Here is a 27,335-nt window from a genome sequence, read left to right as displayed (position 1 = left end):
ATATTATTATGCTATTTTATTAGTATGCCTACATTAAAATTATGTTGCGTATATATATATATATATATACATATATATATATATATATATATATATATATATATATATATATATATATATATATATATATATATATATATATATATATATATATATATATAGCATGTACACGAAATAGATATGAAAGTAGAAAAATAACCACAAAAAAAAAACACTCTTAAATTTTATTTTGAACCAAGTAATAACTTTAATACAATAATATAAGAAGATCAAACGTAAAAAAAATTCAAATTATCTCTGTGGGAATCTAATAAAATTTCAAGCTTTTGCTTTGGTGGTACCCATAAGTTTGCGCACAAAATAAGAATCAAAACTATTTGATGCTTTTTTAAATGATATTTTAATATCTTTTTAAATGATATAATAATAACTGTTTCTGCAAAGTTTTTTTGTTTTTTTCATTTTTCTTTTAATAATAGCCCAGTACTTTTAAATAAATCTCAATTCTGGGCAGTTTAGAAAATTTTCTGTTTTAGGCACAAATTTTACATTTTTTTTTTTTTATACCATTTCATAGCTAGTTTACAATAATGACTTTAAGCTAAATCAGGCCAGAACACAGGTCTGTTATTGTGTAATTTAATGAGATGTGAAAGGCATTTTTATAAATACTCTTTATCATATATTTGACCAGAAAATGTGGACTGAGAAATATAAGGTGTGATTTTTTTGCCACAACTACCAATAGCTTGCCAAATCAAGGCTTTTTTAGCGAACTTGTCTTGATTTGTGTATTTAAATTTCGTATCTGCTTTTCCTCTATATTTTGCAATATAATAGACAGTACCAGGAATTCCCTGATGATCGTACTTGATATAAGTTTCATCGTCTTCAATAATACAGTAATATTAAGTAATGAAATTGTCATATAATTTTCTGCAGCAGGTTCTTGCACTTTTTTGTTGAGTTTCAGATTGGTTGGGCACTTTTTGCGCTTTGAAAGAATGAAAACCATGTTTATTTCGAACTTTTACAACAAAACTAAAAGAAAGTCCATAATTTTTGCGCGTTTCCTTAATGAAAGGCTTGGGTTAATCTTAAAACTGTTAACCAGTTTTCTAACTAGTTTTATATCTTTAAAACCCTCCTTTCTTTCACCATCAGATTCACCTTTGATAGATTTTGTTTGAGAAAAATGTTGAATTACAGGACTAATGGTGTATGGATGTATTTGCAACACTTTTGTCATCGAATTGTAGCTACTATTGGGATTTTCCAAATATTTGTGCATAATTTTTTCTCATGTCTTCTTCTTTTGTCATTTTTAAAACTAATTTTAAGTTAAATCAAAAAACTAACACATTTTTTTAAAACCACAACATGTTGTAAATAAAATACAAAAGAATTAAAAAGATTTTAATATAACCACTGAAAAAAGATGATGTACTTATTCTTTCGCATTTATTTCGTGTACACGCTTTATATATAGATATATATCAGGGGCTATTCTAGATTGTTTTCGACAACGCTAACCGTATTTATGTGCCGCCCAAATTCAGAAGTTAAGGCCTCCTTTTTTTAAGAAATATTTCTGAAGTTAGCAATTTTATTAATGATGTTAGAAAATGTATAGTTACTCCAAAGTAACTCTATTCTATGGAAATTTGATAGTGAAAAGCATCAGTTAAAAATCTAGTGTGATTTCAGTGTGAGAGGCATTAAATTATTTATATAAATTCTAAGACATTATTTTTTAAGTATAAATGTCACAAGAACGACCATTAAGATGGGGAATATTTGGATGTGGTAAAATTTCTTTTGATTTTTGTATTGCGTTATCAACACTATCAAAAGAGAAACATATTATAACCCATGTAGCAGCAAGAGACATTAGCAAAGCTGAAGAATTTGCTCAACACTTTAATGTAAAATCGTTCAGTGGAAATTATGAAGATGTTGCAAAAGATCAAGATATTGATATAATATATATTGGTACTATCAACCCGACGCATAAATCCTTGAGCATTTTAGCTATGAGTCATGGGAAACCTGTGCTTTGTGAAAAACCTGTATGTTTGAGTTCTGCAGAGTTAGATGAGGTTTTGACATGTGCAAAAGAAAATAATGTTTTTTTTATGGAGGTAAATTTTTGTTTAATGAATATTACTATTTATGTTTTATTTTGATAAATTATTCATTTATTTTATATCTTTTATTTAACTTATGCATTAAAACAAAAATAAATGTTTTAATTTATGCATTAAAGGGATCCCACACCTCCGAGACATGTTGCGTTCATATTAAAAAGAATGATTTTTTTTAAAAATGTTTGGGCTATTTTATAGTTTATTTATAGATCGTATTGTTTACTATTTTCACAGTGAGTAGAAGCGAAAATATGAATAGAAAATTAGAATAAATTAAAGAAAACTTTATATAATTATCAATAGGTGCTTTGTAAAAACATCAAAATATATTTAATTTACTGTTTTAGAATAACACTCTTGTTAAACTTAATAGTAGTTTTTAAAGAAAATTTAAGAATTTCACATATAATAATTTGTAAATAAAAAATAAGTTATAGTTTAGTCTATTAGTTCTTCTAATATATATTTGCTGAATGGTCAAACACGAGCAGTAAATGCCTGAGGGGAAAATGAAGTAGATTAGTTACAGTCTATGAGTTCTCCTAATTTTTAACAAGGAAGAAATGTAACATTAGATTGTTGAATTTATTTTAAACAAAATTCAATAACAAAAGAATAAAGTAAAACTTACAAAAACTTTTAACTGTTATTTAACCAAGTTAACAGTATAATGTTATGGAATTATTATTTTGAAACAATTATGAGAGAAAAGAATTACATGTGAGATTTTTTCAAAACAAGATAAATAAGTCAAAATATTATTTTTGTTGAAAGAGGCAGGAAGTTGAGTCATCATTTGTGGTACTAGATAATACTTTAAAATGTTTATTGACAAAAGAATGTGTATAAAAATAAATTTTTACAAATGCTGTTGCCACTAACTTTCAGCACTTTTCAAAACTTTCTTTATCATAAATCCTGTATATATATTTTAAAGAATAGAATTGTTTTGAGCACAGTTATTACCACAGCAACGCCATCAGAAATGGTTTTTATGTTTTTATGGAAATTTAGCAAAAAAGTGAAATAAAAAGTTTAATTATTAATTATTTAATTAAAATGTTTATACTTTCAAAATAATTCTTTAAAAAGACATTCATTATTGTTTAAAAGACCTTTTAAACAATAAATGAATTTGAAAAAGTCAATATAAAAAACTTCATAGCTATGCACTAAAAAAAAATTTTAAATATGCATATAAATAAAAAAATATTATACATTAAATATAATTTAACAATTTGTTGTTGCAAAATGTCTAGTCGAAAAAGTTAATCTCAAACAAAAGAACAAGAAAAAAACAAAGTTTATCAAAAACAAGAACAAGAAAGATTATTAAAAATCTAATCTAATCTAATTTAAAAATGAATAAAGTACCAAAAACTATAAATCACAAAAAACACTCATCATCACCAAGTTCTCTAAACCTATCATTCACTAATATTTGTGGTCTTAGAAGTAACTTTTCTTCTGTTGAGTCTTATCTCTTGCAAAGTTCACCAGACCTACTTGCTCTTTGTGAGACTAATTTGAGTTCAGCTGTCCATCTTGTGATCTTAGTGTTGATGGTTATCTTCCTTTAATTCGTAAAGACTCAATTAGTTACATGCTTGGCCTGGGCATTTACATTCGTAAGAATTCACCCATTTGTCGTGAAACTAGGTTTGAATCCACAGACTATTCTTTTATATGCTTTCATTTAGCACCACTTCACTCTATTGCCTTTCTCTTTATTCTATATCGCTCTCCTTCATCTCAAAACTGCACGCTTTTTGGCATTATTTCTGATCATATTGACCAAGCCCTCTCTCTTTATCCATCAGCTAATATAGTTGTTGTTGGTGACTTTAATGCTCACCACTCTGAATGGCTTGGCTCTAGTGTCAGTGATTCGGCATGCATTAAAGCCCACAACTTTTGCCTTTCTCAATCCCTAACTCAAATAGTTAACTTTCCAACTCGCTTTCCAGACAACCCGAATCATTTATCTTCTCTACTTGACTTATGTCTTGTTTCTGATCCTAGTCAGTGCTCAGTTTCTCCACATTCACCCTTAGGTGCTTCTGATCACAGTTTGATCTCTTTAAAACTAATATCTCATTCTTCTTCATCACCTGAATACCCCTATTATCGTACCTCTTACAACTACAGTAAAGCTGACTGGGATTCTTTCCATGATTTTCTTCGTGATAACCCTTAGGTAGAAATCTTTCGTCTTCCTGTCGACAAATGTGCTTCTTACATAACTTCGTGGATTCAGGCTGGCATGGAATCTTTTGTTCCCTCTCGACGATTCCAGGTCAAGCCTCACTCTCCTCCATGGTTTTCTTCACACTGTGCTGCTGTGATTGCCAATCGAAACCGTTACTTCCATATTTATCAGCAAAACAATTCTCCAGAAAACAGGCGTCTGTTTATTAGTGCTAGAAACAATTGTAAAAAGGTTTTGTCTAATGCCAAAACCCGCTATTCTCAGGTCATGAAATCTCGTATCTCATCTCAAAAATTAGGCTCTCGTGACTTCTGGAGAATCTTTAATAATATCAATAATAAGGGCAAATCTATAATTCCACCTCTCTTGTATGGTTCAGACTTTGTCACCTACCTAAAGACAAAGCTGAATTGTTTGCTAAAAACTTATGATTAATATCTTCTCTTGATTCCACTAGTTGCGTTCTACCTGATATTGCCAACAAACAAGTTGATCGATTGCTTGACATTCATATCACTCCAGCTTCTGTATCTAAAGTGATTTCCTACCTTGACTCTTCTACAGCTTGTGGCCTGGACAACATACCTGTTATTGTCTTGCAGAAGTGTTTTCCGGAGCTGCCGTCTATACTCTCAAAACTTTTCAACAAGTGCTTATCAGATTCTTGCTATCCAGCCTGCTGGAAAGCGGCATCTGTTATCCCTATCTTCAAAAATTCTGGAGAACGATCTGATTCGTCTACCTACCATCCTATTAGTCTTCTTCCTATCATAAGCAAAGTTTTTGAATCTTTAATTAACAAACTTAATTTCTCATCTTGAATCTAATCACTTACTTTCTGACCATCAATATGGATTTCGATCTTCTCGTTCTACAGCTGATTTGTTAACAGTAATAACTGACAGGTTTTATTGTGCATTAGATAAAGGTGGAGAGGTTAAGGCCATTGCTCTCGACATTTCAAAAGCTTTTGATAAAGTTTGGCATGCTGGTCTTCTCCATAAGCTTTCTTCTTATGGTGTATCCGGCAACATCTTTAAAATTATTGAATCCTTCCTTTCCAATCGTAGTATAAAAGTTGTCCTTGATGGACAGCACTCTTCTTCTTATTCTGTAACTTCAGGGGTTCCTCAAGGTTCTATCCTTGGCCCTATACTCTTTTTAATTTACATTAACGATCTTCCAGATATTCTCAGATCTAAGTTGGCATTGTTTGCAGATGATACTACCATTTATTCTTGTCGTGATAACAAACCAACACCCTCTGGTTGCTTGGAGGAGGCATTTGAGCTTGAAAAGGATCTCACTTCTGCTGCAGCATGGGGCTCACAGTGGCTGGTGAACTTTAATTCAGATAAAACTCAATTTTTTTCAGCCAATCGTTATCGCAATAATTTAGATCTTCCTATATTTATGAACAGTAATGTACTCGATGAGTCACCTACTCTTCATCTTCTAGGATTAACTCTTACTTCCAATCTTTCTTGGAAACCATATATCAAATCAGTTGCAAAATTAGCATCTGCTAAGGTTGCATCTCTTTATCGAGCTCGTCACTTTCTTACTTCGGATTCTATTCTCTATCTCTATAAATCTCAAATCCGGCCTTGTATGGAATATTGTTGCCATATCTGGGGCAGATCCTCTAATGACGCCCTTTCTCTTTTAGACAAAGTGCAAAAACGCGTTGTAAACATAGTTGGACCTGCTCTTGCAGCCAACCTTCAACCATTATCACATCCTCGTAATGTTGCTTCTCTTTCTCTTTTCTTCAAATACTATAATGGGCACTGCTCTAAAGAGCTAGTGTCTCTTGTGCCATCTTTTATAATTCATTCTCCTGTTACTCGTCATTCAATTAAGTGTCATCCTTTTTCTGTGACTGTTCCTAAGTGCTCCCAAATGTCTATTTGTCTAGTTTTTTTCCTCGAACATCAGCTCTTTGGAATTCGCTTCCTTCATCTTGCTCTCCTGACTCATATAATTTGCAATCTTTTAAGTCGTCTGTCAATCGTTATCTTGCTCTACAATCTTCATCTTTTCTCTTTCAGTAACTTCCAACTTTAATTGTGGCTGCTTGCAGCCCTGTTGGAAGCGAAGATGTTTAAAAAATAAATAAATAAATAAATGTAACTAAATAATAAATGTAAAAAAATAATAAAATATATAAATAACTTGATGTGCAGTGATAGCATAAGCACTTTCTCACGGTCAATCAGCAGCTCGCACTTCATATTGTTTTTGCCCAAAGAAAAATCAGTCTGTTGTGGGCAGTCTTTTCTATTATAGAAAGGACTGACCACAATAGAACACAAGATCTGAAATGTGTAAGTTACTTGTATGACTATTTTTGGACAAACATTCAAAAATATTTTCTAAAACATTCTAAAACCTGGAGATTTTTTGAAAAGTCTAAAATATTCTAGAAAACTCTTGGTTTTTCTGGGTGATTCTAGCAGTTCAGAAATATTCCAGAAGAATGCTCAGTATTAAATGTGAATTTAAAACTTTTTTGAAAACACCCATATTTTGAAATATTATTGTCCTGGTAACAGTTGTTTGCAAAGTTTTGTGGAACAAAAATGACTTTATTTTTAACTTTTTATTAGTTTTTGGCGAAATGGGTAAGAAAAAGGCACTTTCAGGCCAAGGACAAAAAAAGTTTAAAGTTATTAAATGTTGTTTATACTTTTTTACTTAACGAAAAATATACAGTGTTACTAAACACTGGGTTTTTCTTATTAAATTAATTGTTATCTGTTTTATTTCAATTCTAAGTAGAATAAAACAAAATCAGTTGTACATAATTTCTTTAGGGAATGTGGACAGCATTCTTCCCTTTATATCGTGAGCTCTTATCAAACATTGACAGTGGGATTTATGGAAATGTCAATGTTGTAACATTAACATTTGGTATTCAAGACATGTTTAAAGATCGACTTTCTAATCCAGAACTTGGTGGAAGTGTGATGTTTAACATAGGCGTTTATACTTTATTTGTTACTGATATGTTATTTCATGGACTTCCTGTAAAACAGCTCTCTGCTTGTGGACATATTGATGCAAGTACTGGAATAGACAGATCGGAAAGTGTCACATTTCTTTATGAAGGGAATAAAACTGCTCAAATTTTGATTGATGGAGGTAATGAACTTTTATTTAAATATTTTAAAAAATAGCAGGATCAGACTGGTATTTTTCATAAGTTTTCATAAAAAGATGAAAAAGCAGCTGGAAAAAAAGATGAGGGAAGTACAAACACCAGATATTTTTGCAGTAATAGTAATAGTAATAGTTATTCATCAAAGTCTTTTGGAGAATGACTATTATAGAACTTTGCTTTACAATGTTCTTTGGAATTTTCTCCTGTCTTTATGTTTGCTTGACTCATACATTTTAAACTCTAAGTTGCATCAAAAAGATAATTAAAAAAAAAAAAAAATTTCAACAAAAAAAAAGTTTAACCATTTTAAATTAAACATTACGCAAGTTATTTAATGTTTTGTTAAGCACCTCCCATCAAGTTCACAGTTTGGCTTGGTGTCACTTTTAGTGTTGATCTATAAATCTTGCAATATCCTAATTTATTTCTCATTAGTAGTCCAGAAGCCTTTTTATATTTTTAGAGTTCCTGGATACCAAAAACTAGAAGGAAGTAATCTTTTTCTGATCTTCAAACTTTCAAATCAAATATGTATATACATGTATATATATGTATATACACACACACATATATATATATATACATACATACATACATATATATATTTATAGATATGTATATTTATAGATATATATGTATGTGTGTGTGTGTGTGTATATATATATATATATATATATATATATATATATATATATATATATATATATATATATATATATATATATATATATATACAGGGCTTGTGATGAAGCGAGCGCGATCGCGTTCCGCTCGTAAAACGCGCTCGTAAACGGTATTTTCAAACGTTCTAGGCGCGATAAACAACGCTCGTTCAGCTTATAACGAGCGTATAAAATAACGCTCGTCCAATAGTTCGGGATTATTTTTTTATTTTCATAAAATATTTAAAAAAGATTTTTTATTAAAGATATACTATTATCAAAGCACTAATATAAAATATAAAAAGCACTACGTCGTTCTCTTTTGCACTAACGTAATGAATGAGCAGTTTGAAGTCGTTAATAGTCACTAATTTCTATTATGAAATGTGCACGTGGAAACACAATGTGAATACAAAAATGCGCAAATAAAATAAGAATAGCAAATTAGAAAACCACTATAAGAAAATTAAAACTTTATTTTTAATCTATTTAGAGTATTTTTAATCTTGTGAAAATATCAAGTAAGATTTATTTGATTTATTGTTTGTAATATTCCATTTTAAAATGCATATATCAAAACAACGAATCAAAACACTAAATTATACTTCAATACTAAATCAATAAGAAGTTGCGTTTTAGTTTGATATTATTTTTTTATTAATATAAATAGTTAAAAATAAAATCGCAATCTGACAATATACAAGAAGTTTGAAAGTATAAAAATCTACTTCGTTGAAGTAGTTTCATGAGTGTGATACTAATTCAAACATTTTTTGACGAAAGAATTATGTAACAAATAAAAAAAGATATAAAAAAATAAAAAGCTTTTAATGAGCATCGCCTTCAGCAATTTTCATGATCGCGCTCGCCGACGTTATTTCGAGCGCACATAATCACGCTCGATGAAAACATTTTCTAATTTTACGAGCGCGATTTAACACGCTTGACGATTTTCTTCATCACAAGGCCGGTATATATATATATATATATATATATATATATATATATATATATATATATATATATATATATACACACATACATACTTACATATATATATATATATATATATATATATATATATATATATATATATATATATATATATATTTATATTTATATATATATATATATATATATAATACATACATACATATATATATATATATATATATATATATATATATATATATATATATATATATATATATATATATATATATATATATATATATATATATATATATGTATATTTATAGATACAGTGAAGGAAATTTTCTTAGCCGCACACAATTTTTATCAGATTTTTCATTATAGAGACTTAATTAAACATTTTATTAAGAAATTTCTGAATGTTATATATTTATACCATTGTTTGTTAATTGATAATTAAAAGATAATTGATATCATTGTTTTTATAATTTCTTTATATAAAAAAATTTAGTTATTTGATTTATTTGAGTGCGAAATTTGTATAGACGCAGTTCTGTTTTATTAAATTTGAGATATAATTTTTAGTTTTGGTGTTGAAAAAATCAATTTAAATTGTAAGTAATTTCATAATTGACTTATAAAAATATTTTTCATAAATTTAAAATTCAATGTTTCATATTTTTAGTGAAATGGCACATGGAAAATTTTTAAATGACCATGTAAAAGGTTTAATTAAAGCATATAAGGATTCCGGGTTATCTAATAGAGAAATTGGACGAAAAATTGGACAATCTGAAAAGGTGATTAGAAACTTTTTGAAACTTGGGTCAGTATATGGCGTCAATCAAAAAATACGTAAAAACTACAAGATAACGAAAAGGAACGTGGAACAAATTCGACAATTAGCGACAAAACAAAAGTTAACTGCGAGTCAAATCATATCAGAATTAAGTTTGACAATCACTCCTAGACGTGTTCAACAAATATTGCCAAGATCTGATAATATAAAATGGCAAAAACCACTAAAAAAACCATGTTTAAAGCAAATACACAATTGAATTCGCCAGAAAATATATGGATTTTGGAGAAAAGTGGAAATATGTCGTATTTTCTGACGAAAAGAAGTTTAAGCTTGATGGACCAGATGGTTTTAGCTATTACTGGCATGATTTGTGAAAAAACAATGCACCTCGTTTGTCACGCAATTTTGGTGGTGGATCATTAATGACATGGGCAGCATTTTGTATCAATGGAAAGACATCGATATGTTTTATATCAACAAAAATGAAATCCATTAATTATACAGATTTATTAGAAGATGTCTTAATCGATTTTTTGGAAAATAACTTGGAAGATCATGTCATTTTCCAACAAGACAATGCACCCATTCATAAATCAAGAGAAACTATGGCATGGTTTGAATCCAAAAACATCGAAGTGATGAGATGGCCTGTATATAGTCCAGATCTCAATCCAATTGAGAACCTTTGGGGAATCTTATCTCGAAAGGTTTATGAAAATGGACGACAATTTAGCAGCATTCAAGAGCTTTGAGGTGAAGTCAATAGATGTTGGCAAGAAATTCAACCAATGACACTCCAATCGCTCATTAATTCAATGCCAAATAGAATTTTTGAATTCTATTTGGCATTGAATTAATGAAAAAGAACCACGGAGGATCCACCAAATATTAAAATTTAAAAAAAATATTTTTTTCCTTTTCATTATTTATTTTTTAAAAGTGCATCTAACGAAAATTCGCATATGAAAAGTGCATTCTTATTATTATTTTTTTCTATTTTTAATGTGATATATTTTTATTATAAATACTTTACTAATAAAATACTTAATAACTAAGCTATACAATAAAAATCATATTTTCTTTTTTACCTAATAAATTTTCCTTAAAAATTAAAATTTCGAATAAAAATTGTGTGTGGCTAAGTAAATTTCGATCACTGTATATATGTATGTGTGTGTAGTATATATATATGTATGTATGTATATATATATATATATATATATATATATATATATATATATATATATATATATATATATATATATATATATATATATATATATATATATATATATATATATATATATATATAAATATATGCATATATATATATATATATATATGTATATATATATATATATATATATATATATATATATATATATATATATATATATATATATATATATTAGATAAAAATCTACAAATGTACTTCATAATAAATATCTTTCACAATTGTCTTTAAAAAAATTGCTTAAAATATATTTACAGTTGAATTAAAAGTTATCAAACTAATCAACCACACAATCATCACCACGTGTTCCAGAATTTTCCATGTGAAATTGTATTAGTTAATGTATGCACTGAAACTCAAGCATATCTACTTGTATATATTTATTTAGTCAGTTGTGACAACTTGGCCATGGCTTTTTAGATGTTTTGAGAATATTTCAAAAACTTGCCAAAAAGCTAATTGAAAAAAGAAAAGAACTTTTAACAAAAAATAAAAATAAATTACATTAAGGATCAATAATTTCTAAATTTTGCTTTTTTATAATTTTTTTATAAAGTTAGACTCTTTTATATAAAATAACAAGTTGCTATTAATATTTGTTTAATAAGGAAAAATCTTTTTTAAATTTATCCAAGAGTACAACATAATTTCTTTTATTTATGAGTTTATGTTTTATTTCAATAAGATTCTAACAAATTTCTTTTTATAACATCAATCATACAAATTGATTTAAAAGATTTCAGATTTTAAAAGTTATCATAAAAAATACATACTTTTTAAATAATAAAAAATCAATCTATTCAATCTATATTTATATAATTTACAAAACTTTATATAATTGTTAACAAAACTTACTCAACTTTATATAATTTAAAAAAAATTTTCTTTTTCTTTTTATAAACAATCTATAAAAGTAAATCATCTCTTTGTTTAAAAGTGTTTTACTAAAATAAATCAAAAAAAGTAAATCATCTCTTTGTTTAAAAGTGTTTTACTAAAATAAAAAAATTTGATTACAAAAGATTAATGCTACGAAGTTAATTTTTAGTGTATTTAAACTCAATTTTTCAGACATACATGGAAATATACATAAATTTGAATGTTCTCAAAACATCTAAAAAGCTGCTGTCAAGTTGTTGCAAATAAATATTATACGCATCTGGCAATGCATAATGCTCTTTTTGACAAATTTCTTAAAAAGTATCATCTCAGTTGTACTTGTTCAAGTTCTCAGTTGTTCCATAACTAAAAGTAGGGCTAACCAACAAACTTTTGAGAATCCTAATATTTTTGATAAAATGATAAAACAAATATTTTGTTTAAATTTAAAAAAAAAATAGGTAAAATAGCAACGGAATAAAGAACATTTAATTTAAATTCTAAAAAAAACATTTTATTTAAATTCTAAAAATAACATTTCATTTAAATTTGAAACAAACTAGTTAAAATTAAAACAGCAAAACAAACAACATGATTTAAAACTATTAAGCAAATAAATGAGCAAATCTTTTTTAAATTACTTTTACTTTTAAAATTTAATTTCTGAACAAATTAATTTTAAAAATACCAAAACGAAAATTTTTAAAATTTTAAGTTAAAAAACTAAAAGAAGAACAAACGTTTTAAACAAATCCAAAATAAAATAGTAAAATAATAAAGTCAAAACAACAAACGTTTCATTTAACTTCTAAATAAAATATTACAAAAAAGCAACAGAAAAACTTTAAATTTAAGTTCTTAATCAAGTAATTAAAAATAAAAATGACAAAACAAACAAACGTTTGTTTTCCTGCTTGATAATTGTTTGGTGTATATTTTGAATATAAAAGAGTCAGGTCAGCAAATTTGTTTTTGATTCCACCATCGGGGTACTTTGTTAATTACATTCCTATGGTGTGTGAGTAGTGAGCGTCATCCATTTTTTAACACTTTTTTTTTTAAGATCTACATATATATATACACTAGGGGGTTGACTTTTCAATTTTTTCACTTAAAAATGAATGGGTATATTTTTAAAAGCATTATTAAATTTGTTTATAGAAATATATGCTTTTAGATCTTTGGTTGAAAAACATCCCCCATAGAAACGTTTTTTTTTTTTTTTTTAAACTAATTGTCAAATACTAATCATCAAATCATCAAATACTAATCATCAAATATTAATTGCTTCTGCGAGTGTCATCTTTAATTGTTGTTTGCTGTCAAAATAAGCGTGTTCAAATCAAGGTGATTATTTTGTGTTTACTAAAATCAACAATTAATATAATTAAAATAAGTTATTAATGTGTGCTTAAATGTAAAATAGATTTAATTTTAAGCTTCATATGTAACTTACAATTATAATTAACATATACTTTATATTTTAGAAATGTCAAAAATAAGCTCGCAGAAAGCTGAAAAACCTGAAAATATCAAAGCCTGGTCTCAAAGTCCACTTTGAGAAATCAAAATCAACAAGATATCACATACCCAAAGTTTTAGAACCACTTGATAATTTGAATAAAATGCCAAAAACTTATTCTGTTATTGGTCAGTTTATTTGCTTATCAAATTTAGAGAAGTCAGTTTATTCAAGATGTAAAAGAGTTGGCGCAGAATTATTGATTTATGGCTCAAGCTTAGTTTACCAAAAATAAATGAAAATTCTATAACAAAAAAAGTGGAAATTTTCATTAACAAATATCATTCAGTTCAAAAATCTAAACAATGTCTTGAAGAAAAGTGGGATTAGTTATTTGATATAACTAAAGTAAATGGTAACTGGCTTAGCAACTAAGACAAAGCATTTTATTTCTTACAAGTGGATACTAATGGTCAAGTTGGTTATCAAAATTTGTTAAAGTACATCTATCTAAGGCTGGCAGGAAGAGGCCTAGCATACCTGAAACAGATAAAGTAGGGTCAGTGACAACAATGAAGAAGGCAATGAACAAAATGATGAACAAGATTCTAATTATATTCCTCCAGACAAAAAAGTTAAGAGAAAATATAAGAACACCACTGGCTGTTAACTTAGTTAAGAAGTCAAAACTAAATATTAAGAAATCAGCAGAAGTTTGCAAAAATTTATCTAAATGTGGTGTCAATGTACAAGCCCCATCTAAATCTGGGGTTTATAGTGCTACAGTGTCAGCAGCTCAAAAAATGGAAAAGCACATGATAAGTAATTTAAAAAATGAGAATTGGGTGTTGGCGGTAAAAGAATGTCAGAGAAGGAGTATCAAGTCTTGGTTTTTAAAAATGCAGAAAAGGAGGTGAAATTAGCCATTTTAAAACTAGATGATGGGAAAGCTAGTAGTATTTACAGTGGAACTATGGAGTAGTAATAAAGTTATAATATGTGATACTACAAGTGTGAATACTGGTAATAGAAATGGAGTTGTAATTCAACTGCAAAGAGAATTTGAAAGAAAAAATCTTGAACCATTTCAATTTATTAGTTGTCAGCATCATGTGTTGGACACAATTTTGAAACATACTATGAATGAAATTCTTAACGAAGGAGTGTCGAAATCGCCAGAATTACATTATAAATTTATTGAAAACCTGGAGAAAAATTATGAAAATTTGAAGCTTCAAGCAAGGTGAACAAATTTGTAAAGTGAAGACTAATAAATGCAGAGACAACATGGAGTTTTTGTTTGAGTTGGTACAAAGTTACCGATACATGAAGGTAAATAATAGACTTTTGAAGTTTATAGCTGGAAAGCTGCCATCGTTGCACAATGCTAGATGGAATTCAAGAGCAATCTATGCTCTTCTGGCTTTTATTTTAACTAAATCGGATAATAATCAATTGCGCATGGTTTGCAACTTCATTGCATCAACTTGGTCTGATATATGGTTTTCTGACATTCAATACTCAGAACATGATTTTAAAAATTTAGAACAAGTAATAACTTCAACTTCAGCCATAAAGACCTTAAAAAGATTTTGGTTACAGAAGCCCAGCAGAATACAAGGAATTTAGAGATCCAATGTTTGTGCTGAAAGAGCCATAAAAGTTATGCAAGAAGTTCATGCCAGAGATATAGACAAAATGAACTACAGATTTATTCTGCAAAACAACTTTTAAATTGTATCTTGTTTAACTGAAAGTTATTTTGTCAAAATAAATTGTTATTTATCTGCTAATTTGTCGATTTTTATGTATTTTTCAAATAAAAACATATTTTTCTAATTACGGAGTACGTTTTTGTAATTTGAGTCAATAGAACTTTTAAAATCGGTAATCTAATGTAAAATGTCATATTTTGGTACTATACCCAAGTATAGTTGTGAAAAAGTAAACCCCCTAATATACTCATATAAAAGTATATTTAGATTAGCAATCTGACATGCTGAAATAGGGAATGTGCAAGGGAATGTACATACATCAACTGGTATAGGAAGAACATGAAAGAGAGTTATTGCTACATCAACTGTAGGTTTAGGTTGGAGTAGCAATAAATTTTTTTTCTTATTGTTCTTTTTTTTTTTCTCTCCTCTTTTTGCAAAAAAATTGTATAGATCTCAGGCCTTGTTACGAGATTTCCCTGCGTAACGAAAACGCGTAACGCATTTCTAAGTAACTCAACTCAGCAAATATATTTTGCATCGTTAGAAGTTATATTGCGTCACTAGCGTCTTTTCAAGTACCACATGGTAATTAAAGTTATTTTATTAACGCGTTAAAAATCATAAAAACAGTTTGTTTTTTTCTCACTATAACAAAAGTTACAAATAAAATCTAAGTTCTTATTTAAAAAATCATTTTAATTATTTTTTTCAAATATGAATAAATTTTATTTTGAAAAAAATATTTTTTTCATAAAACGTAAAATGTTTGTTTATTTTCTTATGATTTTACATTTGGTTTTAGGTTATTTTATTAACTGTTAATAAATTTTTTCTTATTTAATTTGTGAACTCTTTTTAATAATGTTTTTAAACAATAGAGTTTTTTTTGTTATTTATCAGTTACCGATAACATATTCGTGATCATAATTTATTTTCATAAATTAAATGAACGTCATTAAAACTTTACGTTATTGAATTAACAATAAACAAAATATCTTATTAATAAAATATTTACATCAAAATAAATCGTGCATTTTTTAAACTATTATGACTAAAAATAATTAAAATAAAAGGAATTTATATATTTAATTCCTTAAGATAAAACTTAAAACACTTTATTTTTTTTAACTAATTTTTAATAACAAAGAAAAAAATCATGAAATAGTTTCTTTAACAAAAAAATCTATTAGTTTACAATTGCGGTTAAATGCTTTTACTTACAACTTTATTTCTTCTGAATAAACGTCACGTTAATTATAATCAAAAGATAATTTAAATATTCTAAAAGATATAAGTTTTTGCGTAGCGCAAAACTGCTGAACGCGTAGGCAAATCGCCTTTTCGCAAGCAAAATGCGAGCTGCTGAACGCTTCTTAACAAGGCCTGAGATCTAAAAGTCTGCAATAAACATATTTTTTGTTTCTTCAGAAGAAACAAAATGCTACTTGCTAAACAATTAGTTATCATCTGCAAAATTGTTCTGTTGGAGGAATATTTCAAAAGTACAGCAGAGGGGGTAGGACATTCCATTAAAGGGTTTTCACAAGTAAATATATATTATTTATTTATTATTATTATTATTATTATTATTATTATTATTATTATTAATTGTAGAATATTTTTAGTTTTATGTATCTTAAAACATCATCAAAATAATTGTCAGCAACGGCTGTTTTTCTGTTATTTATTCAAGCATCATAATGTTTTCTAGAAAAATTGTTAAAAAGAATGTTGCGTTTGACCAAATTTTTTAAACTCTGTTTTAATATATATTTAAATCGCTTTTTTTTATTGAAACAATTTAATAAATACTGTTTTGTGTTGCATTTCTTCCATGTTTATATACAAAGAGTTCATTCTTTACTCTTCTTTTTTGTGAAACTTTTTTTCTAATTTGAAAAGTTTTAAAATCACATTAAAATACAAGAGAGTGAGTTGTTATAATAAAAAGTTTTTGCAGTTAAAACTTGAATGAATGAGTTCAATACTTTTAAAGTTGTTTTTGTGTTACGTAATTCAAATTTAAATGAACAAAATTTTATAACTGTTTATTAAAAAAGATTTTATTAAAGTATTAAAAATATTAAATATATTTAACATATTAAAAATATATTTATATATATTTTATACATATTTTATTTTTAAAAAGTTTTTAATTAAAAATACTTGAAAATTTACATTTTTACAAACTATTAAAGTTCTATTAAAGCTCAAAAGTTTGAATAATAAGAACAACAATTTACAAAACTAAATGTATAGGAAAATATAAGAGCAATATATAAGAATATATAAAAGTAAATATAAGAACAATATATAAAAATATAAGAACAACAATTTACAAAAGGGAAACCATTAAAAAAAGCACTTTGTAAAACCATCTTTCTCTTGGTAGCATTAATTTATTCTCTTCGCCATTGAATTTTCAAAATTTTGAGGTATTTCTTTAGGCACATTGTCAAGTTCCTTATTTGAATTTTTAATTGTTCAACAATTGAAATTTTTTTCAATTGCTGAATAATTGAAATTTTTCCAAAATGATGATCTGACCATGACCATAAATTATCTATACGATTTAAGTCAGGGGTGTTCGTAGGTCATGACATTATTGAAATTTAGTGATCTTCAAATTATTTCTTGCATATTTTTGCAATGTTGCACGATGCACCATCTTGTTAATATATGATATTGTTTATAAATATATATATATATATATATACATATATATATGTATATATATATGTATATATATATATATATATATATATATATATATATATATATATATATATATATATATATATATATATATATATATATATATATATATATATATATATATATATATATATATCTTTAATATATCAATTGAGGGAAGAAGGCAATTATCTAAAATTTCAATATATCTATCAGCATTAAGTCGACCTTCAAATAATTGATAGCATCCAAGTCCTGCATAATTCATGCATATCCAAATGTCTACCACTATATTGGTTAGTTTATTTTAATGTACAATTCAAATCAAACTCTTCTGATGTGATTGCAATAGCATAAAACAATATTTTCAAATATCTACCTCAACGTTCATTTTTTTTGAGAATATAACATTTCACCACTTGCAATCAGGCCAATTTTCATGTTTGATGACAATTTTCTTTCGAGTTTCATTAAATGAGTTAGTAAATATTTATCTCTTTGTGTTGTTATAGTTGGCCAACCAGATCATTACCAATCTAATATCATTTGTTTTAATATAACATTTAAAAATATGTGCATGAACTAAGTATGCAATATTTTACTTGTTGGCTGTTTGACAATGAGATAACTCTTGGTTTCTAAAGAAAATCATTAATATATTACATTAATTTTGAAGATAAAGTAGCGACCTTTAACATTTGACTGACATAAAAAATAAAAGTAATATAGTAGATGTTATAAAGTTACATATAATTAGATGTGCAAAGTAAACTTTAAGGAAACAACATATCAATTAATTAGTAAACAGTACTTTTTAATTAGAACTAATAAAATATTTAAAAAGTTTAGTAGTTTTCAAACTGGATGTTAGAAAAATAAAAAAAAAGTGAACTCTAATTTATGGCCCATATATATGTGTGTGTGTATATATATATATATATATATATATATATATATATATATATATATATATATATATATATATATATATATATATATATATATATAAATTGCCGACCTCAAACTGTTAGAGGTCAGCATGAGGTTGGCAAAAAAAAAATATGAAAAAAATAATTATGTATATGCATGATATTGATATGGCTTAATATTGCATGAAAATAACCAGGGCTGTGGAGTCAGAGTTGCAGAGTCGCAACATTTTTAGCGGAGTTGGAGTCGCTAAACAAAATCACGTCTCCGACTCAATTAGTAAAACTTCTCAGTATTGCACATGCATGTACAAAATATTAAATTAACCTTATTTCATATTAAACCTTCAAAGAACTTTTCATAAATTTGGCAAAAAAAAATTTTTTAGTTATCGCATAATTTTTTTTTTTTTTGAATTCAAGGAATTTTAAAAAATTTAGCTTAGGAGTTGGAGTCGTACTCTGAAAATTTCAACAGTTGGAGTTAGAGATGAAGTCAGTACTTTTTTTTACAACTTCACACCCTTGAAAATAACATAACAATTTTAATGTTTTGTTTTGGGATTAGAAAACTGCCTTAACCATCATGGTTACATAACATCAATTAGCCGTTATGTGTGAGGAAAATTCCCGTTATATAACATGTATTTTGCTGTTATGTTTAAAACCTAATATAATGGGTATTTATTTATTATTTTACCTGTTATGCAAAATGAAAATTTGTTCAAGTTTTTTTTTTTTTGGGGATGCTAAATTCTGCATGATTGATAGCAGAATTTGCCAAATAAAAAAACTAACCTTAAAATTTTTTAGTGTAAATAAAAGTTTTTTAGTGTAAGTAAAATAAAATTAATAAAATAAACAAACAATTTTAAGTACTTTAACTTCTTTTAATTTGTTTTCATTAACATATAAATATTTATAAATTCATTTTGCTATTAAAAGATTGCAACAAAAAAATGTATTTTTTAGATAATAAAGCCAGTTGACTAAAGCCACAAATATCTTGCAAACATCCCAAAAACAGTCCAAAACAAGAAGCAGGCCTTGGCAGGAAGCAAGAGCTTTAGCTCGATTTCCCAGAGCAATTTACGGCTCTGGCAAAAGTATTGTTTTTTCTCTCAAAAGTATAATTATTCTTGTAACTAAAATGAAAAACACATTTAAAAAAAAAAGTCATTTTTATAAAATATAAAAATTAATTGCATAATAAGCTGCAATGCTCTTTAAAAGGCACAGTTGTTGCACAAAAAAAAAAGAAAAAAAAAGCGCAAATTTAAATGCAAATGTTTTTGATAAGGTTGGACTAACTGATAAATATAAAATTATTACATTTTAAATTATATTGATAAAATATAAAATTATTTAACTGATAAAAAATAAAATTATTACACTCTAAATTAATGCCTAATAATTTTTATTTTATGTAATGAATTATTTTGTAATGTATTAATTACTCTAATATATTAATTACTTTAATATATTATTCGTTTTTATTGTAGAATTTTTTATTGTTGTAATAATTCTTAAAATGCTTGCATTCTATTGCAATGAGAAAATATAAGACATTTTTTTATGCAGTAAAAACTTTTATAGCTCTTTGTCAAATTTTTTATCAAATAAGTTGTTAATAAACAAGTGGATAGCTAGTGTGAAAACCCAAAGACAATGCTTGTTTAAAGATTTTTTTTCATGGCGCAATAAATAACACATTAACGTTACAAATATATGCTTTTAACAACTATAAAACCAAATTTTGTATTTAATAAGCAATTTTTTCGAATAAATAAACAGATAGCATGTGCAAAAACCAAAAGATCTCATAAGAAGCTGTTTAGAGGAGCAGCTCGCACGGCTTGCTATGTCCCTTTTAGAAGAGTTTTTCTCTGCTCTTGCACTCGTTTACTCCTGCCGAGGCCTGAAGAAGGATATGTCAAATCTCGCAAATAATAAACAACCATCAAATCAACCACCATTTCAAATGTACTGAACAAGGGCTAAACATCCATCTTTTGACACTTCTTTAACTTCTTACACTATATTCTGTTTTATTGAAGATCACTTGACCATATAAGCTTTGCACTCCTAAGTATTCATGTATTGAATTGCACTATGATATTATAAATACATAACAAGTATTACAACCATAAACAAAGAAATTATAAACACATTAGGCTTTAAATCTATGTCAAACTTACATTTTATAAAACTTGTTTGATACGAAATAAAAACTGATAAAACTTACATCCACTTTCATAAACAATTTATCAGCTTTTTAGAAATAAATATTATTAGAAATAATTTATTCTAGGTGAAAGAGAGAGTTCTTTACATTCTTTATTTTCGAAAGATTTAATCAAGTAAAATATTAAACTTACACTTAATATTAATTATATTATTTCTAAATTTTTTGAGTCAAATCTCTGTTATCTAAAATATAAGTTTTTAGTATAATAAAAAGTAAATAAATCTATCATCCTTAATTGTATCCTGTTGATATGTACTCATTCCTTAAGAGGGATCTAAATCAGTTTAAATAAAATATTTTAAAATTAAATTTTAAATTAAGCATTTTTTTTTTAACTTTGAAAGAAAATTGTAGGAAACCTTTCTTTAAATTTTTTACTAACTTTGATCTCTAGCAAACAAACACATACAAAATGTTTATTAATGCAGATAAAAAACATAATAGGTAAGAAAAAGTTTATTACTGGCCAATCAAAATCACTGCAAGTAATAGTAATAGATTACAGATATATTTTAGATAGTAATAGATTACAAGTAGATTTTTGCCTTTCATTGGATCACCATGACTTCAGAATTTCATCTAACGCAGATATCTTATAAAGATTTTCTTATACTTTTTTCTCATTAATAAGTTTCATTCTGTTAAATTTTTCATCAGTTTTGAATAAAATTCATTTTTTATCAAGTTTGACAAATTTCTATTAAAATTTATTAGTGTGTGTAATGATCAAAAAAATTAAAAATAATTTATTAAGCTTTTTTTATTTAGATCATCAGTTGACAAATCAATGTGTTATATTTTGTTCTGAGGGTACAATAATTATCGAGGAACCATTTTGGTGTCCAACAAAGTTAATCTTCAAGAGAAATGATGGCAGTGTTGATGTTCGTTTATTTCCTCTATCCAATTCTGAGCAAACAAACTTCAAAAATTCAGTTGGTTTAAGGTAATTTTAAATGTTGATCATTTAGCATAAATCAATCAACATTAAAGAGATCCCTAAGTGCTAAGACAAATTGTGTTCATATCTTAAATAATCCTTAAATAATAAGTTTCATGTTAATTAAACTTTCCAGAACTATTTATTTATCAAGATATTAGCAAAAAAATTTATAATTTTTAGCACCATTATTTTTCTCCTGTAAAGTAAGTTTTGTCTATTTGATTTTGATTTTAATTTTATATAAGTCTGATTATTGCGCTTTTGTAGTTAATAACTGACATCAATAAAAAAATTAATAGTTGAACGGTAGTTAATAGACTAAATTGGTTTAGAAACTTAGAATTTAGCAATTAAAAATGTTTTTAGGTTAAAATTGGGATCATATGACATTGATCGCGCACAACATAAAAATCATTCAAAAACTTATTCTAAAAGTTCTACAGTGATTGTTTTAGAAATATACTAATCTACAGTGGTTGTTTTTGAAATATAGTGGAAATGTAGTTAAGTAGTGGTACTAAAAATAAAGATGCTGCTGCTATTATAAAGTAAACTTGTAGATAAAGGATGTGACCTTTGGTACCTCCAGTTTCCATTATAAAAAACAGATGAACTTTGGTTTGAAAGTAACTGAAAAGTCATCGGTTTTATTTAATTTTTGAAATGAGTCACCCACCATGACCTTTGATTACACGCTGGCTCTCAAATTTCAGTGAATTTTTTTTTCTTCAAAAGCATGTCAACCTAGGTCTCAAAAGAACCAGAATTTCATAGAGATTTCAGAAATAATAATGGTTTTAAATAATAAGGCTTCAATTTTATATACAAAAAACAACACTTTTTAACTAAAAATTGAAAAGATCATTTTTTTAAATGTTTTAGTATAAAAGATTATGAATTTTGAAATCACTATAAAGATCTGATTTTTTTGAGACCCAGGTTAATATACTTTTGAAGAAAAAAAATTCACTGATATATGGGAGCCAGTGCGTAATCAAGGGTCATGATGTTTAGTGACCTTTTTCAAAAATTAAATAAAACCATTGGCTTTTCAGTTACTTTCAAACCAAAGTTCATCTGTTTTTTATATTGGAAACTGGAGATACCAAAAATTTACAAAAAAGTCACATACCTATTGTAGATAACATAGTAACTTTTAGAACAACTAATGTCAACTGTAACAAAACATCAAATACATGCACAATGCAATATGGAAAAGTACAAATTGGAATTTTTCAGAGGTTATGTTATTCTCAAATTAAAAAATAACAAATAACATTTATATAGAAAAAACAATATATAATGTTGAAATAAAACACAAAATATAGCTGACCAAAAATTTATTAATACTTTTAATCATGGAGGACTTAACAGTATAACAATTAAGCTTGAAAAAATTTTGATATTGTTGAAAAAATATTTTTTTTGTATACTGAGTTTTGGCAAAGTTTGTTTAACTTTGCCTTTCGAAGTTAAACATAGTTGAATAGTGAATATTGTTTATACTTCGGTTACAAAGTTTAATGAGTATTCGCTATATTATTAATAATAATTCGCTTAATGAATAGAACTATTTGCTTAACAAACAGTAATATTTAAAAATAAAATAAAATTATTTGTTTAATGAACAATATAATTGAATACAAAGTTTTTAAATAACAACAATAATAAGAAGAATAAGAATAATAAGAATAACAGGTATAACCACTTAATTAAAATAATAGTTTATAATAATAAATAATGAATAACACTGTTTAACTAATAATACTATTCATTTAACAAATAGTATTATTCGCTTAATGAATAGTACTAATGGTTTAACAAAAAGAAGGAATTTGCACGAGAATGTTGGTAAAATTTGTAGTGCTAGAAGGTCTTCCATAAACTGCGTATGCAGGTATGGGGTAAGGTGTTACCCAAAAGCGTACAAACTCATACAATGGAAAGGTAGAGGTATTAAAGGTGTACGCAATTTAAGTATCTCTCATTCTATATCTCTCCAAAAACTTGATTTCTTTTTAATAACATGAGTTAAAAAAATCAATATTATGTTATGTAACAGAAGTTTCGAATTTACTTAAAATATTTTTGTTTTTAATGTTTTGAAAAATGTATGCTTTGGAGAAGGGTTGATTTTGTAATGAATAATGTGTGTGTATGCATGGGGGAATGGTTGTTGAAAGCATCAGGTGCGTACAAGAGGGGTCCTAAAACAGTAGTTTTACTGTGTACGTACTTTATGAATGGTTCCTAAATGTAAAGTTCATATAAAATGTAAATATTTAGTAAAGTTCATATTCAGGGCTGCAGAGTTGTGGAGTCAGAGTTGAGACATTTTTAGTGGAGTCGGAGTCACTAAACAAAATTGTGACTCCGACTCCAATAGTAAAACTTCTCATATTGCATATACAAAGTATTTAACCTTCAAAGAATTTTTCATATATTTGGCAAAAAAAAAATTTTCAATTATCACATAATATTCTAAAAATAAATTCAATCAATTTTTCAAAAATTTTGCTTTGGAGTTGGAGTCGAAGTCGTACCCTAAAAATATCAATGATTGGAGTTGGAGTTGGTACTTTTATTTTAAGATTCCACACCCCTGCATAATACGAAATTAAATAATAAATAGTATAAATTATTTAATAAAGAGATATTTTTTAGTTTGTTGTTGTTTTTTTCATATCATTTTATTATTGATAAAATTTTGGTGTCACTCCTTGATCATATTTTTATTTAAGTGACATCACAATCACTTACTTATAACTACTACAATTATTTTTATTTGCTTTTTATTTTTACTGTTACTTTTTATTATTAACTATTATTATTATTGTTTTTTAATTGTTATTATTATTTTCCATTTATTAATTTTTTAGTAGTTTATTTTGCATAATAAAATATTTATATATTCAAAGCAAAAATGTAAAAAAATATGTTAAACAACTTGTCTCTAATTTTGTAAACTGGTTCTGAATTAGTTTTAGTTGACAAGTGTTAAAGTATCTTTATGTTAGGTATATTATTGAAAAAAAGTTTATTTCTATTTGATACTTAACAAATGCAACAGTACTACTCATTAAACTCGTTATATACTCGTTAATACTCATTAAAGTAGTACTATTCATTTAACAAATAGTACTATTCGTTTAGCAAAGTTGAATGAATGGTAATATTTGTTCAGTGCTTCAGTACCAAGTTTAACGAATAGCAATTCACTATTCGTTTAATGAAAACAATATTCACAATATAAATAGATAAATATAATATAAATAGATAAATATAATATATATATATATATATATATATATATATATATATATATATATATATATATATATATATATATATACACACACACATAGATGTATATCTGTGAAATGACGGCAGAAGCTAGTGTCACTTTTGTCAATTTTTGGATTAACATGATTGTAATCATAATAATCCGAAATAGTTATAATAATTATATGATTGTAATCAATTAATTGATTGCAATCATATAATAATGAATGTATTTTTTTCCAAATAGTGTTTTTCATTTCATTCTAAATCTTTAACTTTGTTTTTCTAAAAGTTCATAAAATGTACATACCAGCTTCTGCCATTCCACACACACATATATATATATATATATATATATATATATATATATATATATATATATATATATATATATATATATATATATGTATGTATATATATATATATATAATATATATATATATATATATATATATATATATATATATATATGTATATATATGTATATATATATATATATAACATATATATATGTATATATATATATATATATATATATATATATATATATATATATATATATATATATATATATATATATATATATATATTGAGCACTTTTTTACGGTTATTGGTTTTGTTTAATACAAGTAAATACAAATATATAATGTTACATTGACATTTGGTTTGGGTAGGCAGTCTATCAAATAATAAAAATATAAAAATTATTGAACTTTTTTCGGTCTTTAAAATAAATTAAAATTTATTAATAGTTTCCTTATTGTGCATATTATTTATAAGTTTGTAGGTTATTAAAAACACCACTAAGATAAGTCAGTATGTTTCGTTTTGTGGGCATAAGTGAACTACCTCTTTAAATATAATTTGACTTAAAGTACATTTCCATACTATTAATGAGTTCATAACACAATAATCAGTTATTCAATTAGACATATAGTATAATCTTAATTAAACCATTTATTATATTTATCATAATATTCAATATTTTAATTGCAATATTTTGAATAATTGCAATATTATATTGCAGATCATGTTCATTAAAGTACATCTTATAGATGACAATAGTGTTTGCTTTCTGCTTAACTATAAATTAAATGTCATATTATCTCCAAGCATAGTAAATATTTTAATAATAAGTACAGAAGCCATACAAATATGCAAGTTACTTTAGTTTCAAAAGTTTATTGTCTAAACTTATCACACAAAAACTCCAAATATTTTTAACAAAATATAAAGTTAAAAACTTTATAATTACAATAGATTTTGCAGAGTTTCCAAACCAATTAAGTCTATTAACAAAGGTTTAACTTAAATGTTTAATGTAGTGCTAATATTTTTTTATAAATAGGGAAAACCCAACCTTTGTAATTGTAAATCGTAAATTGTGTAAGTGTTTAAATAACTTTGCAGTAAGTACATCTATTATTCAAACCAATTATTTTTACAATGGTAAAACTATGCAGATTCATAAAGTTGATATTGGATTCAATATTAACCTTATGAATAATAACCTCTCAACCAGAAGTTGAAGAAGAAAGAATAGCAAAACAACCAATGTTTTTTGTTAACTTCTCAACAAATAATATGTTTTAGTAATGTTAAACTTATCACGGCACTTGAGAATTCTTTTAAGTAATTTATTATTCTTTGTTCCTCAGGTTTGAAGCAGAACATGTGCGTGATTGTTTGTGCGCAGGAAAACTTGAGAGTGACTTAGTGTCACATGCTGCATCGCAACGTATTATGTCTTATATGCAAGAATGTAAAAAGCAGTTAAATAATTTGAAACAACTTTTGGAATAGTGAATGGATCAATGAATGAAACAATAAATGGAGCATTAAATAGATCTATGTATAAAGCATGGCCATTTAACATTATTTAAGAAAACATTGAAATTTTGAAAGTTTTACAAAGAATTATGTGACATATTAGTTTTATTACATTCTATTAAGATTTAAAAATAATTAAAGATTAAACTATAATAAAAATTAAATTATGACTGGGCTGGACACACTCTTTAAAGAGATTT

General features: G+C 26.1%; 1 protein-coding gene across 1 annotated transcript; it reads left to right on the top strand.

Moving 5' to 3' along the window:
* The first annotated feature begins 1,656 nt into the window (after positions 1–1,656).
* On the top strand, positions 1,657–27,230 carry LOC100207079 (trans-1,2-dihydrobenzene-1,2-diol dehydrogenase). Its single transcript, XM_065816846.1, has 4 exons — positions 1,657–2,141; positions 7,173–7,500; positions 21,849–22,026; positions 26,964–27,230. The coding sequence occupies exons 1-4, from the start codon at positions 1,764–1,766 to the stop codon at positions 27,106–27,108; spliced, it is 1,029 nt and encodes a 342-aa protein (XP_065672918.1). The 5' UTR covers positions 1,657–1,763; the 3' UTR covers positions 27,109–27,230.
* Positions 27,231–27,335: the final 105 nt, after the last annotated feature.

Source organism: Hydra vulgaris, chromosome 13, assembly GCF_038396675.1.
Source record: "Hydra vulgaris chromosome 13, alternate assembly HydraT2T_AEP".
NCBI lineage: Eukaryota > Metazoa > Cnidaria > Hydrozoa > Anthoathecata > Hydridae > Hydra > Hydra vulgaris.
This window is presented reverse-complemented; position numbering and strand designations above follow the sequence as displayed.